The 13,977-nt window shown below is 53.4% G+C and overlaps 2 protein-coding genes across 2 annotated transcripts; both read right to left on the bottom strand.

Annotated features, from left to right (window-relative positions):
* Positions 1-2,028: 2,028 nt before the first annotated feature.
* Positions 2,029-5,094, bottom strand: LOC141730980 (protocadherin gamma-A12-like). Its single transcript, XM_074552479.1, has 2 exons — positions 2,653-5,094; positions 2,029-2,034 (listed from the first exon to the last, which is right to left on the bottom strand). Exons 1-2 carry the CDS (start codon positions 5,092-5,094, stop codon positions 2,029-2,031), a joined length of 2,448 nt encoding a protein of 815 aa, XP_074408580.1.
* Positions 5,095-6,937: 1,843 nt separating this feature from the next.
* LOC141730979 (protocadherin gamma-B5-like) lies at positions 6,938-10,824 on the bottom strand. The gene is made up of 3 exons (XM_074552478.1): positions 10,744-10,824; positions 9,561-9,738; positions 6,938-9,501 (listed from the first exon to the last, which is right to left on the bottom strand). Exons 1-3 carry the CDS (start codon positions 10,822-10,824, stop codon positions 6,938-6,940), a joined length of 2,823 nt encoding a protein of 940 aa, XP_074408579.1.
* Between the last annotated feature and the right edge of the window lie 3,153 nt (positions 10,825-13,977).

Raw genomic sequence — 13,977 nt, 5'->3', positions numbered from 1 at the left:
CACATCCAAGTATCACCTCAAAGGCAACATCACCATTCTTCAGCACATGGACTCCTCAAAGCATGTGGGACTACCGCTCTTGATACAAAGGAATATGGAACCCAAACTAGGCCATTTTAGTCCAAACCACACAATTGAAAATCACATGACTCCTCCTGACTCATTTTCAGAAGGTCAGCAATGGACCTGGGGATCCACAAAACACATGCCATGTCTCCACCAGCACCTGTTCACAAACCACACAACCAACACGCTCTTCTAACCCTTCACAGCTCCCATGGTGTGCACAGATCTTCAGAATGTACAGAGACTCCAGCAAGAGGAAAGTTGCTCAGACAGTATCTCCTGACTCCTGGTAATATTTGACATCTCAGCCTAGCCATGCAACAAGAAGAAGCATTCATTATTGAGACATTTTCAAGAAACATATCTATGGAACTCCCTGTTTTCACCAATAAACATGAAAGAATCATCTTCAGATGATCAGAAGAATGAGACAGAAAGTTAACACCTGAAGAACTGAAGAGCTCACAACTCTCTTCTGGCTTATATAATTCACAGTAGATGACTGATGATGCTGTTTATAGGCAGTGAATACACACCTTGCAATTCCCATACCGCATAATTACAAAATTAAGCTTTGCAGTGACACCATTATCATGACCAACATATACTTATTAAGAACCTGCCAGGGTTCTCCATGCAGCTGGAATACAAATCTTCTAAACAATTACTTGGGAAAGAAGGACCTCACATTGCTTCATCCTATACACGGGAAGTGGACAGGGAATGGACGAAAATATTCCCCTGAGTCTTTCAGCAGACGTTCACACACAGCTCACAGCACTCAGATTTCCAGCCCTTCACACCATCCATGCTGTCCTTTCGCCCATCTGTCATAAAGACATGAGAGAGTGGAGGCCCAGTTCCCCAGTGCTGGGGAGGATGAAACAAGAAAGCTTTTTAAATATGACTGCTTGGCAAAAGATTTTGAGAATATAGAAACTATAAGCGAGATTGAAATGAAAGTAACTTTTGAGATACTTTAGTTGTGACTAGTTGAATGTAATCTCTCTTGGAGGAAACAATTCCCTCCGCAAGCAGGCCTTGCAGCTTCGCAGATGGGGCCTAAAGAATAAGATTTAAGGTTTAACACGTAAACGTAGTATGGTAATGTAGTGACTCTTATAAGTTGCATAGAAATGTTATAAGAGATATATGTTGTAGTAGATTGGTTAATGAGAATTTGCATATTCAGCACTGAAGATGATTTATTGTATTGTAACAAGAACTTCGCTCTTTTTTTGCGCTTTCTTATCTCTCCTTTCTCTTATCTCTTTGCTCACTCTTGCGCTCTTCTTTGTGCCCTTTTTCTTTCTTTGCCTCTTTGTTTTCTCTCTGCACTTCTTCACCTCTTCTTTTCTACATGATCTCCGCTCTTAAACTTTTGTCGTTGATTCTCTTACACTTTAAGCTTCTCTTCTCTCGGCCTTGCTCCGAGCTGCAGCTAGCAGCTCACAACAAGGCCCTTCAACAACGCCCTTTGTAAAAAACTACAAGTGATACGACTTGGCTTCAAAGAGATCTCGTCTCTGTCCATCCGTACCGTGTCACCCCCGTAACTACTACACCCCAGACCATTTCTCTCCCCAGCACCAATTGCACACAGCCATCAGTTCATCTCTGTGCTATGGAAGCTACATTTGCTGGTCACTGGAGTTCTGTGGACAGACTTCAGAGGTCTCAAAGGAAAAGCCGACCAATCTTCCAAGACATGCTGACTCAATGAATATCTGCTCACAGGGAATTGTGCCCACCTTGTATCTCTCACTGCACCTTGATTCTCTCCCTTCCCATCCAGGCAATTCTTTTGCCATATTAAATATTTTCTACCCAAGGCTAATCCAGCTCCATCTGACATAGCTCTACCTTACAGAACAAGACAAAACCAAAGCAGTTCTGCCATTTCCTCCTTCACATGCAGCCACCAACAGCCTTTTCAAAGAATCACAACTTCAAGAGGATTCTTCACCCCTACAACAGACAGACAGACATCATCAAGGACCAGTTGTTGCCTGGTCCAATCCTGTCTTGGCGACATAAACTAAAGCACCGATGACACAAACAATTTTCCTGCCACCTTCACTATGTATCATAGCGATAAAGGCTGAGTACAATGTGCACAGAGGTTCCACACAAAGCCATCGGCATTTTGTTCAAGACGCATTCTATCTCTTAAAACACACTTGCTATTGGGAAGACACATAAATAATCTAAAAAGTGTAAAGTCCTAATACCATGATCCATCCCTTAAGAAGAGCTAATACTACCAGGAACACAGATTCTACACAGCACAGCTGATATAGTGGAAACAGTACCGGGAACAGGACCAAATGCCCAAATTCCGACCTCACCAACAACGTGCCAGCAGCAGCCTTCTCCCTCCTTCCTTCGTCATATACTGGAAGGCTGACGACACACTCCAAGCTCATATAACGACAGCAATGGGGTTGCTACACCAATGGAAACCCTACCATGCTTTTAGACAAAGTCTCCCATGAAGCACCATGAAACACAGAACACACGGCGTGGAAAGGTCAGGGCAGCATCACAAGAAAGTGTCGCAAAGAAAATTTGCACAGAGGAACTCACCGAGGGAGGGGCGGGGTCCGAGGGGAGGGCGGCGGCCGGGTCGTCGTGGCCGAGCAGCGGCGCGGGCTCGTCGGGCGGCGGGCGGGCCGGGAGGGTGTCGCAGCAGCTGGCGGCCGAGAAGCGCAAGTGGCTCTTGCGCGAGTCGGCCGTGAGCGACACGTCGTGCGAGTAGGACTGCAGGAAGGCGCGCACGCCATCGATGCCCACGAAGTGCGAGACGGGCACGCCGCGCAAGGCGCCGCTGTCCGGCGGCAGCAGCTGCTGGCGGTGGCAGCGGCGCAGGCGCAGCGCCAGCAGCAGCAGCAGGAAGGCCACGAAGAGGCACGAGACGGCGGCCACGGCCAGCACGAGCCAGCGCGTCAGGCTGGCGGCCGGCTCGCCCGGCGCCGCCGCCTCGTGCGCCGCGCTGCCCAGCTCGGCCAGCAGCTCGGCCACGCTCTCGGCCAGCACCACGCTCAGCGTGGCCGTGGCCGACAGCGCCGGCCGCCCGTGGTCCCGCACCAGCACCACCAGGCTGTGGCGCGCCGCGTCGCGGGCCAGCGGCGAGCGCGCCGTGCGCACCTCGCCGCTGTGCAGCCCCACGCGGAACAGCCCCGGCTCCGTGGCCTTGGCCAGCTCGTACGACAGCCACGCGTTCTGCCCCGCGTCCGCGTCCACCGCCACCACCTTGGCCACCAGCGCGCCGGCCTCCGACCGCCGCGGCGCCAGCTCCACGCCCGACCACGCCGCCGCCGCAGCGGCCGCCGGCGGGTACAGCACCTGCGGCGCGTTGTCGTTCTCGTCCACGATCTGCAGCCGCACCGACACGTTGCTGCTCAGCGCCTGCGCGCCGCCGTCCTCCGCCCGCACGCACAGCTGCAGCTCGCGCAGCTGCTCGTAGTCCAAGGAGCGCAGCGCGTACAGCGCGCCCGTCTCCGCCTGCACCGACACGTACGACGACAGCGGCGCGCCCCGCACCCGCCCCTCCGCCAGCCGGTAGCGCACGCGCGCGTTCTGCCCCCAGTCCGCGTCCGTGGCGCGCACCCTCAGCACCAGCGCGCCCGCCGCGTTGTTCTCCGCCAGCCGCGCGCTGTAGCGCTCCTGCGCGAACACCGGCGCGTTGTCGTTCACGTCCAGCACCCGCAGCGCCAGCACCGCGCTGCTCTGCAGCGACGGCGACCCGCCGTCGGCCGCCCGCACCGTCACGTTGTACTCCGACACCTGCTCTCGGTCCAGCTCTCTCGCTGTCACCACACTGTAGTAGTCATCAAAAGATTTCTCCAGTCGGAACGGGCCCCCTCCGTCGAGCGAGCAGCGCACCTCACCATTAGCCGCGGAATCTCGGTCTTGCACCTGTAGAAGGGCCACGACAGTACCCAATGGGGCGTCTTCTGAGATCTCGCTCAAAGACGACTGCAGCAATATCTGCGGCACATTGTCGTTGACATCTGTCACAACCACCACGACTTTTGATATGTCGTAAAGGCCTCCCCCGTCCCGTGCCTGCACCTCTAGGTCGTAGGAGTCGTCTTCCTCAAAATCCAAGCTCTGTAACAGGGTGACTACTCCCGTGGCGGCATCCAGCTCAAAAATTTGGGAGGCCTTCTCTGTGATTTTTTGAATCGAGTATTTCACGTGCCCGTTTAGTCCCTCGTCCCTGTCAGTGGCAGTGACAGTGACGAGGACGGAGCCCACGGGCACGTCCTCGGGCACACGCACCGTGTACTCCGCCTGGCTGAACACGGGCGCGTTGTCGTTCGCGTCCAGCACCGTCACGCGGATCCGAGCCGTGCCCGTCCGTGCCGGATCGCCGCCGTCCATCGCCCTCAGCACCAGCTCGTGAAACGCCGCCTCCTCCCGGTCCAGCGCCTTCGCCAGCACCAGCTCGGGACGCTGATCGCCGCCGGGGCCCGCCTGCACGGCCAGCGAGAAGTGCTCGTCACCGCTCAGCTCGTAGCTCTGCAGCGAATTCCGACCCGAGTCAGGATCCTGGGCATCTGGCAGGGGAAATCGAGACCCCGGGGCTGTCGTCTCGCTCACTATCAGCTCTTTTTCTAACTCTCGAAAGCTCGGCGCGTTGTCATTAATGTCCGAGATTTCCACTTGGATCCCATAAACCTGCATCTGTCCCTCCACTATCAGCTCACACCGCAGCACGCACTTCTCCACCAGCCGGCACAGCTGCTCTCTGTTGATCCTCTCCGCCGTCACTAAATGTCCCGTCTTCCCGTGCAGAGCGAAATACTGCGTCCTACCTTTAGAGACGACGCGGACACCGCGATCTCGGATCTCCGGCAGTTGCAGCCCCAGGTCCTTGGCCACGTCGCCCACGAACGAGCCCTTGGGCATCTCCTCGGGCACCGAGTAGCGCAGCTGCCCCCGCGCCGCCTCCCACGCCGCCAGCAGCACGGCCCAGAGCAGAGCTCGCTGCCGCCGGCCCCAGCGCCTCCCCGCCGCGCACATCTCGGCCGCAGCACCGCCGGCGCAGCAGCACCGCCGATCCAATCCCGCTCCCACTCAATGCTCTCAGCTCCTGCACTGTCCGCAGCTGCCGGTGCCTCCGCCTCGCTCCAGAATGGACGAGCACCGCGGGGACGATCGGGGACCGCAGTTTCAGGCAGGGAGCGAGCAACCGAATCAGCCGATCCGCAGCGGGCGGGGCTGCCGGTAGAGCTCCGAGCTTCCTCTCGCTCCTCTCGGTCAACAGCGGCGCCCGCAGCCCCCTGCTGGCACTGCAGGCACCGAGCGCTGCCCAGCGCTGCCCGCCCGGCCTCGCTGCGTACAGGGCACGGTCGCCACCGAGATGTCCCTTTTCGTCCAGCGCTGATCTCCTGCCTCCGCATTTCTCCAGCCCATCTCTGCTTTCATCCTCCAGGGTATCACCATCGGGAGGAAGGCCGAACCATTCTGTGGGCGGGGTTCTTTAATCGCACTGGAAACTCATTACTTTCTAAATGTCATTATACATAAATTAAATAGATATTTTCCCCTGTAGCCTATTATTAATCTTATCGTTTTTGTTCAGAAGCATCTTCAACAACAGCCTTACCGAGAGAAAACGGGAAGACAGCATTTCCCGAAAATCAAAGCTATCAGATTCCTTAACACAAGTGTGATGAGAGCAATTGCATTCTTCTTGAAGTCAGGGAGCTAGATATTACAGGATTCAATTATAGGTACAAATAAAGATGCACCTGAAATTCAGAAAGGAAAACTTCAGGACTTCAAATATTTGACATCCTTTCTTAGTGGATATAGTGTTTCCTTAGTTTTAACAAATTTACAATTAATCAAGACAATCTAGGTTTTCTTTTTTCCTAAATTCAATGTGTACGGCACCGTAGTTCGTTAGTAAGCTATTCAGCGAAGTATTTCTAAGGACGATGATATGATATGATATGATATGATATGATATGATATGATATGATATGATATGTGGAAAAACATCATGGAACCGTAGAACAAAAGTACAACACTTGAAATTGTGCTGACCACTAATCAGTGTGCAAACGAGCCTGATTCAAGTGCCTAAACGCTCCTCTGGCCAGTCGCCCTTACATGGGATCCCTTCGTATATCAGATGTTTATCCCGATAAACAGAATTGCAAAAATTTGATGTTCGCAATATATGCGAGTTCTACTGAAACCCCCAACATCATTGTCAAAAGAGGATAGAAAAAAAACAATGCTGGAAACAGAAATCATTCAGCACTCCCACCAGTGTACGAAATAAAGATCATGAAGAGCAAAACAGAATCAGCCAGGACGCATACACGAAGCCATGTAATCCCTCTGCTGCACTACCCCTGACTCCAAAAGGAGCGATAACACCAGATGTCTGTGCTTTGGGTTTTTTTCCCTTGAATCCATCATGCACAATCAGCAATTCTACTTCCACACAATACGAATCAGCTTTCAATGTTGCTAACAAATTCTAATTTATAGAGCTAAACTGTAAAAGACAAAACCTCGGGTCTGAAGCTGAACCTGTGACCAACGAAGAACCAACGGCTTCCTGCTCTCAGTGAGCAGGAGACAGCCCGTTCCTTAATTCAGTCCGTCACGGAGACAGGACTGTGCAACTCACACAAACCCAACTCCGGCAAACAAGGACAAAGACTCAGAAGCGCCGCTACTAGCCGAAAACTGAGATACTGCCAAAGCCTGTCACCTGAAACTGCTAATGAGGAAAAACGAAAAACTTCAGCCACGGCGTGATGATACGGATTACGAATCCCCACGGACGGCAAGCAAAGAACACGAGGGAAACAATGGTGATATTCCGGGAACTTTTAAAAACAGAAGCTCACGCCTTACAGACCTGCGGTGCGTCGGGCTCGGCGGGCTGCTCTCCCAAGGCGAGCTGACTGTCCGGGCTCGGCTTTTCGCAGGACTCGCCGCCCAGAAGCTCCTCCGCCGACAGGACGGGCACGGGCGGCGGCGGCGGCCAAGCGGCCTCGGGCACGGCGCGGGCGGGCGGCGGCACGCACAGGTTGTAGGAGTAGGGCAAGGTGCCCTCGCAGAAGTCGGCCGGGAAGGCGGCGCCGGCCAGCGAGAAGCGCTGCGCGCCCAGGCAGCGCAGCACGGCGGGCGGCCCGGCCCGGCGCAGCCGCGCCAGCACGGCCAGCGCCACGCTCAGCACCAAGAGCGCCGACAGCAGCGCCAGCGCCAGCACCAGGTAGAACTGCAGCTCGGCCGCCGCCGCCTCGGCGGCCGCCGGCCGCTCGCTCAGCTCCGGCAGCGCCTCCTGCAAGCTCTCGGCCAGCACCACGTGCAGCGTGGCCGTGGCCGACAGCGCCGGCTGCCCGTGGTCCTTGACCACGGCCACCAGCCGCTGCTTGGCCGCGTCCCGCTCGCCCACGGCGCGCGCCGTGCGCACCTCGCCGCTGTGCAGCCCCACGCGGAACAGCGCCGGCTCCGACGCCTGCACCAGCTCGTACGACAGCCACGCGTTGCGCCCCGCGTCCGCGTCCACCGCCACCACCTTGGCCACCAGGTAGCCGGCCTCGGCCGAGCGCGGAACCACCTCGAAAGGCGGCGCCGCCGCCGCCCCTCCCGCAGCCTCTCCCGCCGCAGCCGCCGCCGCGGGCCAGAGCACCCTGGGCGCGTTGTCGTTGCGGTCCAGCACGAAGACGCGCACCGTGGCCGTGGAGCTGCGCGCCGGCGAGCCGCCGTCCTGCGCCCGCACGGCCACCGTGAACTCGCGGCACTGCTCGTAGTCCAAGGAGCGCTGCGCGTACAGCGCGCCGCTCCGCGCCTCCACCGACACCAGCGGCGCCGCGCCCGCCGCGCCCGCGCTGCCGCCCGCCAGCCAGTAGCTCACGCGCCCGTTGGCGCCCGCGTCCGCGTCCCGCGCCTGCACGCGCAGCACCAGCGCGCCCGCCGCGTTGTTCTCCGCCACGTACGCGCTGTACGCCGCCTCCTCGAACACCGGCGCGTTGTCGTTCACGTCCGACACCTCCAGCACCAGCTCCCGGCTGCTCCACAGCGCCGGCCTGCCCCGGTCCCGGGCCACCACCGTCACGCGATGCTCCGACGCCTGCTCGCGGTCCAGCGCGCCCGATGTCACCACCTTGTACGAGCCGCCCGACGACGCCACGATCGACAGCGGCGCCTCTCCCGACAGCTCGCATGACACCTGACCATTCTCGCCCGAATCAGCGTCGTTCACGTTCAGCACGGCTACCACAGTACCGGCCGGTGCGTCCTCGGGCACGGGGCTCGAGAGGGACAGAATTCTGATCTCGGGCGCGTTGTCATTCTCGTCGGTGATGTCGATCTGCACTTCACAGCGATCAGTGAGTCCACCACCGTCCGTCGCCTCCAAGCCAAAAATGTATATCTTTTCCTCCTCAAAATCAAGCGGACCAACCGTCCTGATCTCTCCACTCTCGCTGTCGATAGTGAATAATGAGGGCACTTCATCTTGGATGCTGCCAAAGGAGTAGGACACTTGCCCGTTTGAGCCTACATCCGCATCGGTGGCCCGCACACTCAGCACCAGAGATCCCGCCGGCAGATTTTCTGGCACTCGAGCCTCGTAGACACTTTTGCTGAACACGGGCGGATTGTCATTTGCGTCTGTCACGTTGACGTGAATCAGGACAGTCCCAGACCTAGGAGGTTCCCCACCGTCCACTGCTATCAGCACCAGCTCAAAGAAACTCTGCTTCTCCCGGTCCAATGGTTTCTCCAGTACTAATTCCGGATGCTTCCTTCCACCCAGCTTTTCTTTCACTGACAGTGAGAAGGACGGGTCGCTCATGAGTTGATAAGTCAGCAGCGAGTTGCTGCCTACGTCTGCATCTCGTGCCATTTCCAAAGGAAAACGAGCACCAGGAGGGATTAATTCACCGATCTCGAGGTCCAGAACAGATTTGCTGAAAACTGGCGAGTTGTCATTCACGTCCACAATGGAAACCTCGACTTGAAAAACGTTCAGCGGGTTGTGCACCAGCGCCTCGAAGCTGACGGAGCAGGTCGCCGACTTGCCGCACATCTCCTCCCGGTCCAGCCTCTCATTCACGTACAGGTTCCCGTTCTCCTCATTCACCGTGAAGTATTTCAGCTGCTTCTTGCCGCCAGACGCCACCTGCAGCTTGCGCGCCGGCAGCTCGTCCGCGCTGAGCCCCAGGTCCCGCGCCAGCGGCCCTACCAGCGAGCCTCTGCCCAGCTCCTCGGCGATGGCGTAGCGGACCCGCTCGGCCGCCGCCCGGCACCACACGCACAGCAGCAGCAGCAGCAGCGCGGCCAGCAGCGCTCGCCCGCCGCCCGGCCCAAGCCTCTGCCGCCGCCTCACGGCCATTCTCTGCCCGCTGCGCTCGCCGCGCTCCTGCCTCCTGCCGCTGCCCTGCCTCCCTTCCAGCCGCTCTCGCCGCCCACAACAGACACCGCTGAAAGCCACCCACACCGCTCGGGCCGCCTCTCGCCGCCGCCGCTGCTGCTGTCGCTGCCGCTGCGGCCGGCGCCGAGCGAGCGAGCAGCCTGCGGGGGCAGGACGCTGCGGCGGCGGCGGCTCCAGCGGCGCTCGGCGGCGGCCAACAGCGACACCCGGAGGCGCCGCCGCGACACTGCAGCCGCCGCACGGCCGCGCTCAAGGGGGCCCGGCTTTGGGCGGGACATCGGCCCTCAACGCGATTTTAAGTACTTTCAAACTTAGTTACGCTGGTAAATGCTTTTATGTCATCTTTTTGCGTCGCAATAGATACAGAGGAGAAAGTCTTTATGGCAATGCAATAAATAAAGGAACTCACTTTGTCTTAATATCATCAAGGCACAGCTAAGGAAAGAGGAAATTGTATATATGTCTGTAGCAAAGGAAATCTAGAAGTACCCTGTCATGTAGCTTCAATTTTGCTTTCCCGTCTTGGGTCGAATTAAGTTGAGGAACAGTTTAGGCTAAAGTAATGCGTTTATCTTTATGCTAAGCATAACATTCCTCTTTTGTTCCTAAATCAGGAAAGTTTCTTCTTTTGCATCTCCCTATTCAGGTACCTGATGACCAAAATGCAAAGCCACTATGAATCATTTGCAGATCCAAATAATACTCTGGGTTGAATGCACCCTTTAAAATAATTTATTCCACTCATCCATCACGTGCAGGGGCATCCTTCACTACACCAGGTTACTGAAAAGCCCATCCAACCAGTCCTTGAAGCCTTCCAATGGTGGCACATGCATAATATTTTTGGGCAACTCATTCCAGTACTTCATCATCCTCATCACAAAACATTTTGTCTGATCTACACCTAAAAAATGTCTTTGAATCTTTCTTGTCAGTATTCTTTATTAATTGAAATGACAAAATAAATTCTACTCAAAGTTTTATTTTCTCAGGCTAAAGGAAATGAGTTTTCTCAGAGCTTCTTCATGGCAGAGATGCTACATTTCTTTGACAATTTATACAGTCAAAGACATGTAGAGGGAGATGACCACCTTCCTCTTCTTGCTGGTCATCCTACTTGTTATGCAAAGCCAGATGTAAGCTGGGCAGCAAGTGGAAATCACCAGCTCATGTCCCATTCAGCACCCAGCAGTAACCAAAAGCATTTCTCTGCAGGGCTGCTCTCCATCCCCTGCTCTCTGTTTAAACAAGGAATTGCCCTGACTCACCTGCAGGACCTTGCACTTGGCCTTCTTGAGCTTCGTGAAGTTTGCACAGGTCTGCTCCTCCAGCTCATCCACAAACATCATCCCTGACCTGTCACTAATGAACTCAGCTCGGTGTCACCTGCGAATTAACTGAGGGTGTGCCTGATCCCATTGTCTCTGAAGGTACTGAATAGTTTTGATCCCAGTATAGACAGCCCACAACACTGATTTCCACCTGGACATTGAGTCTGTAACTCTTTGGAGGTGACTCTCCAGCCTGTTCCTCAGCCATTTGACAGCCTCCAGGTGTGTGCCCAGCATGGTCTGGGTGATTGGGTGGGAGACACTCTGTCCACATTCTCCCACTGGGCCCTGCTCTGTCCATGGAAACCTTGGCTGGGCTGGGTGGTCACTCTGCACTTGGACAGCTGCAGCAGAGATGATCCTGCATGATTCCACCACAGACCAAATGTTCCTGGCTGAGCACACCAGGAGTGCTTCTGAAACCCTTCCTCTGTGCAGCTGGAAACATCCCAGCTGTGTGTGGGAACTGCACCTGCACTCGGGCAGCTGGCACAGAGGACACCTTCCACATGAGATCAGACACTCTGAGCCTGAGCTCATGATAACAGACAAGAGCTACAAACACATGGAAATGCACAGACCAGGTGCAACAACGGGTTTTTGGCCACACTTACTGAGCAACAGCAATTCCAATTGCATTGCACTCCATGAGAAACAAGCACATGGTATGTATGGCATAGAGCAGCAAGGGAAGTTACCATCTGTTCTTCTAGGCTCTCACATACAGAGAGTTCCTGTCTTCCCTCCAATGCTGCACAGCTTTTGGTTTCTACTGCCCCTCAGCATCACTGGCAAAAATTATCATGAGGAAATAAAGCACCATGACCACATCAGGAAGGAAGGTAAATTTATCTCCTCACCTGCATTCTGAGAAGAAACTGAAGGATTCTGAACTACATGAGTGATAACAACCAAACTAAAAGATTAGCGGTTATCCAACAGAGAATGGCTTATCTAACTAATGGCTCAGAGGAAGTCTCCTGCCTTCTTTTATCACACACAGTGTTCCACAGAGATACTGCCAAGGTGATGTTTACCTCCCTTCCCCCCAAAAATAACAGAACTCAAAGTGCACCCACCTCTTCTGCCATTCACACCTGCTGTACCATGAACAAGAGGCACTAATACAGGAAGCCTTGCTGAATTAAACAAGGCTGATAAATTACAAGAAGGTCTTCACAGAAAGAAAGCCAAAAATCAAAAAAAACCAAAAGAAAACATATCAAATAAGCAAGGCAAGGAAGCCTTAGAAGACAAGGGCCAGTTAGAGAAATTCACCAGGAAATCTTCTTGGTCTTCACTGTGGGCATTAGAATTCAGTTCTGTGAACATCTGGAAGTCACTGAGGCCTCAAGGAACAAGTGCAGCCCTAAAGTCTTACACTGGACTGCATTGAAGTGAGGTTCATTACCAAAAAGAGTCAAGAGCTCTCAGCAATTCTGTTATGTGACTTCTCAAAAATATGAAATATCTGAGGCCTCTTCATCAATGTCACCCTTCTAAGAAATTCCAAGAGAGTCCTTTTTCCTTTCCTTCACATTCCTCACACAGAAAATTCAATCCCTGGTGGTTGAATTAGGTATGTGCTGCTAAACCAGAGTCATAATCCCAAGAGAAGAAACACTGACCAGCAATTGGTAAAAAGGCCAAGACTTTACAGAAACCAAAGCCCTGAAAGTCTATTTGCAACTATGAAGACTCAATATATCTCTATAATCCCGGGAGATACAAATGAATGACAAAATTTTCATACAGGAATTACAGGCCATTCTACACAAGCATCACGGCTCTACCAGCACAGTTTTTCAGGAAATACTTAACTGCTGGAGGACTGGCATTGTCCTACAGGACAGGGATACCCGGATGAAAGAAACCACCACAGACATCGGGAAGGACTTTGGCACAAGGCCTGAAATCAAACAGTTTTCCAGCCAGAGCCACACTGACCCATCTTTAAATTTTCTGCATTTAAAACCACTTTCTCGGTCTCCTATCTCTGCATTCACTGACTGGTTTTGCATCATGAGCAACAACCAGCTTCTAATCACATATCAGCCACAGTGAAAAGTGCATTTCATTCAGTCCCATTTGAGGGAAACCTAAATTTATCTATATCCACCTTCAAGCTATGGATGAGAAATGCTCTCCAATCCTGAAAATTATAAGACATCTTTTGGTGTTTCACATTATCACAGAATCATCAAATTTTGAGAGACCTTCAAAGTCATCTAGTCCAGAACACCACCACCATAATCACCCTTGAACAATACCTCCAAGAATCACATCCAGAAGCCACTCAAACACTTTCAAAGATGGTAACTCCACCTCTCTGGGCCTAAGTCATTCCAGGGCCTGACCATTTCTTCAGAGAAAAATATTCAAATAGCTGATGTGAACCTCCCTTGGCACAAATTAAGGTCATTTCCTCTTGGCCTTTCACTTGAGTCATAGCAGAAGAGACCAACCCCCATCTCACTACAACCTTATTTCAAGTGATTAGAGGGAGCAATGAGGTCCTCCCTGAGCCTCCTCTTTTTTGGGACTAAACAACTCCTGTTCTCCTCATGAGCTCCACCAGCTTTTATTTGTTTGCAGGATTCCAGGCACAATGAGGTCCAGCTTTACTGCTTCACAGGAAACAAACAAACAAATATGTTACAAAAATATTGAGAAAGTGTCAGAAGTGCATGAACCATAGATTCACATTTCAGATTGCCTCAGAGGCACACAAAGGACATTACTTTGTACTAAGTGTTCAGGATGCTCACACAGGAGCTCACACCATACACCCAAACACAGCTGCATCTTAGACCCTGAAAACAAACACAACCACAGCTGTGGCCTCATCTAAAATCCAGGACAAACTGGAGCTTTACACCTTCCTTTCAGCCACTTCACTCTCCAGCACAGGCCCTGGCTCTGGACAGATGAAGCTCTTTCCCCATCCCAAACACCACACAAAAGGAAAATTAAATCTACAGAGAAATTCTGTCGAAATAGAAGTGGCACACATAACTTCTCAGATCTCAAGCATCACAACAAAGATTATTCTGTTCCTCCCAGCGCTTAGAAGAAATATCAAATCCTTTAAAGACCATAAGTTATTATCAGATCTATTAAAGACTCAGTAATCAGAGTATCAGCTCAAAGGAAACATCACACATGAGCTCT

The sequence above is a fragment of the Zonotrichia albicollis genome, chromosome 15, assembly GCF_047830755.1.
Source record: "Zonotrichia albicollis isolate bZonAlb1 chromosome 15, bZonAlb1.hap1, whole genome shotgun sequence".
Taxonomy (NCBI): Eukaryota; Metazoa; Chordata; class Aves; order Passeriformes; family Passerellidae; genus Zonotrichia; species Zonotrichia albicollis.
This window is presented reverse-complemented; position numbering and strand designations above follow the sequence as displayed.

Coding starts and splice junctions, on each gene's coding strand:
- LOC141730980 (XM_074552479.1), bottom strand. CDS start 5,094: ATGTGCGCGGCGGGGAGGCGCTGGGGCCGGCGGCAGCGAGCTCTGCTC.
- LOC141730979 (XM_074552478.1), bottom strand. CDS start 10,824: ATGATGTTTGTGGATGAGCTGGAGGAGCAGACCTGTGCAAACTTCACG. Junction 9,739..10,743: donor CCAAGTGCAAGGTCCTGCAG/GTGAGTCAGGGC, acceptor TCCCGCCCAAAG/CCGGGCCCCCTTGAGCGCGG. Junction 9,502..9,560: donor CGACAGCAGCAGCGGCGGCG/GCGAGAGGCGGC, acceptor GTGGGCGGCGAG/AGCGGCTGGAAGGGAGGCAG.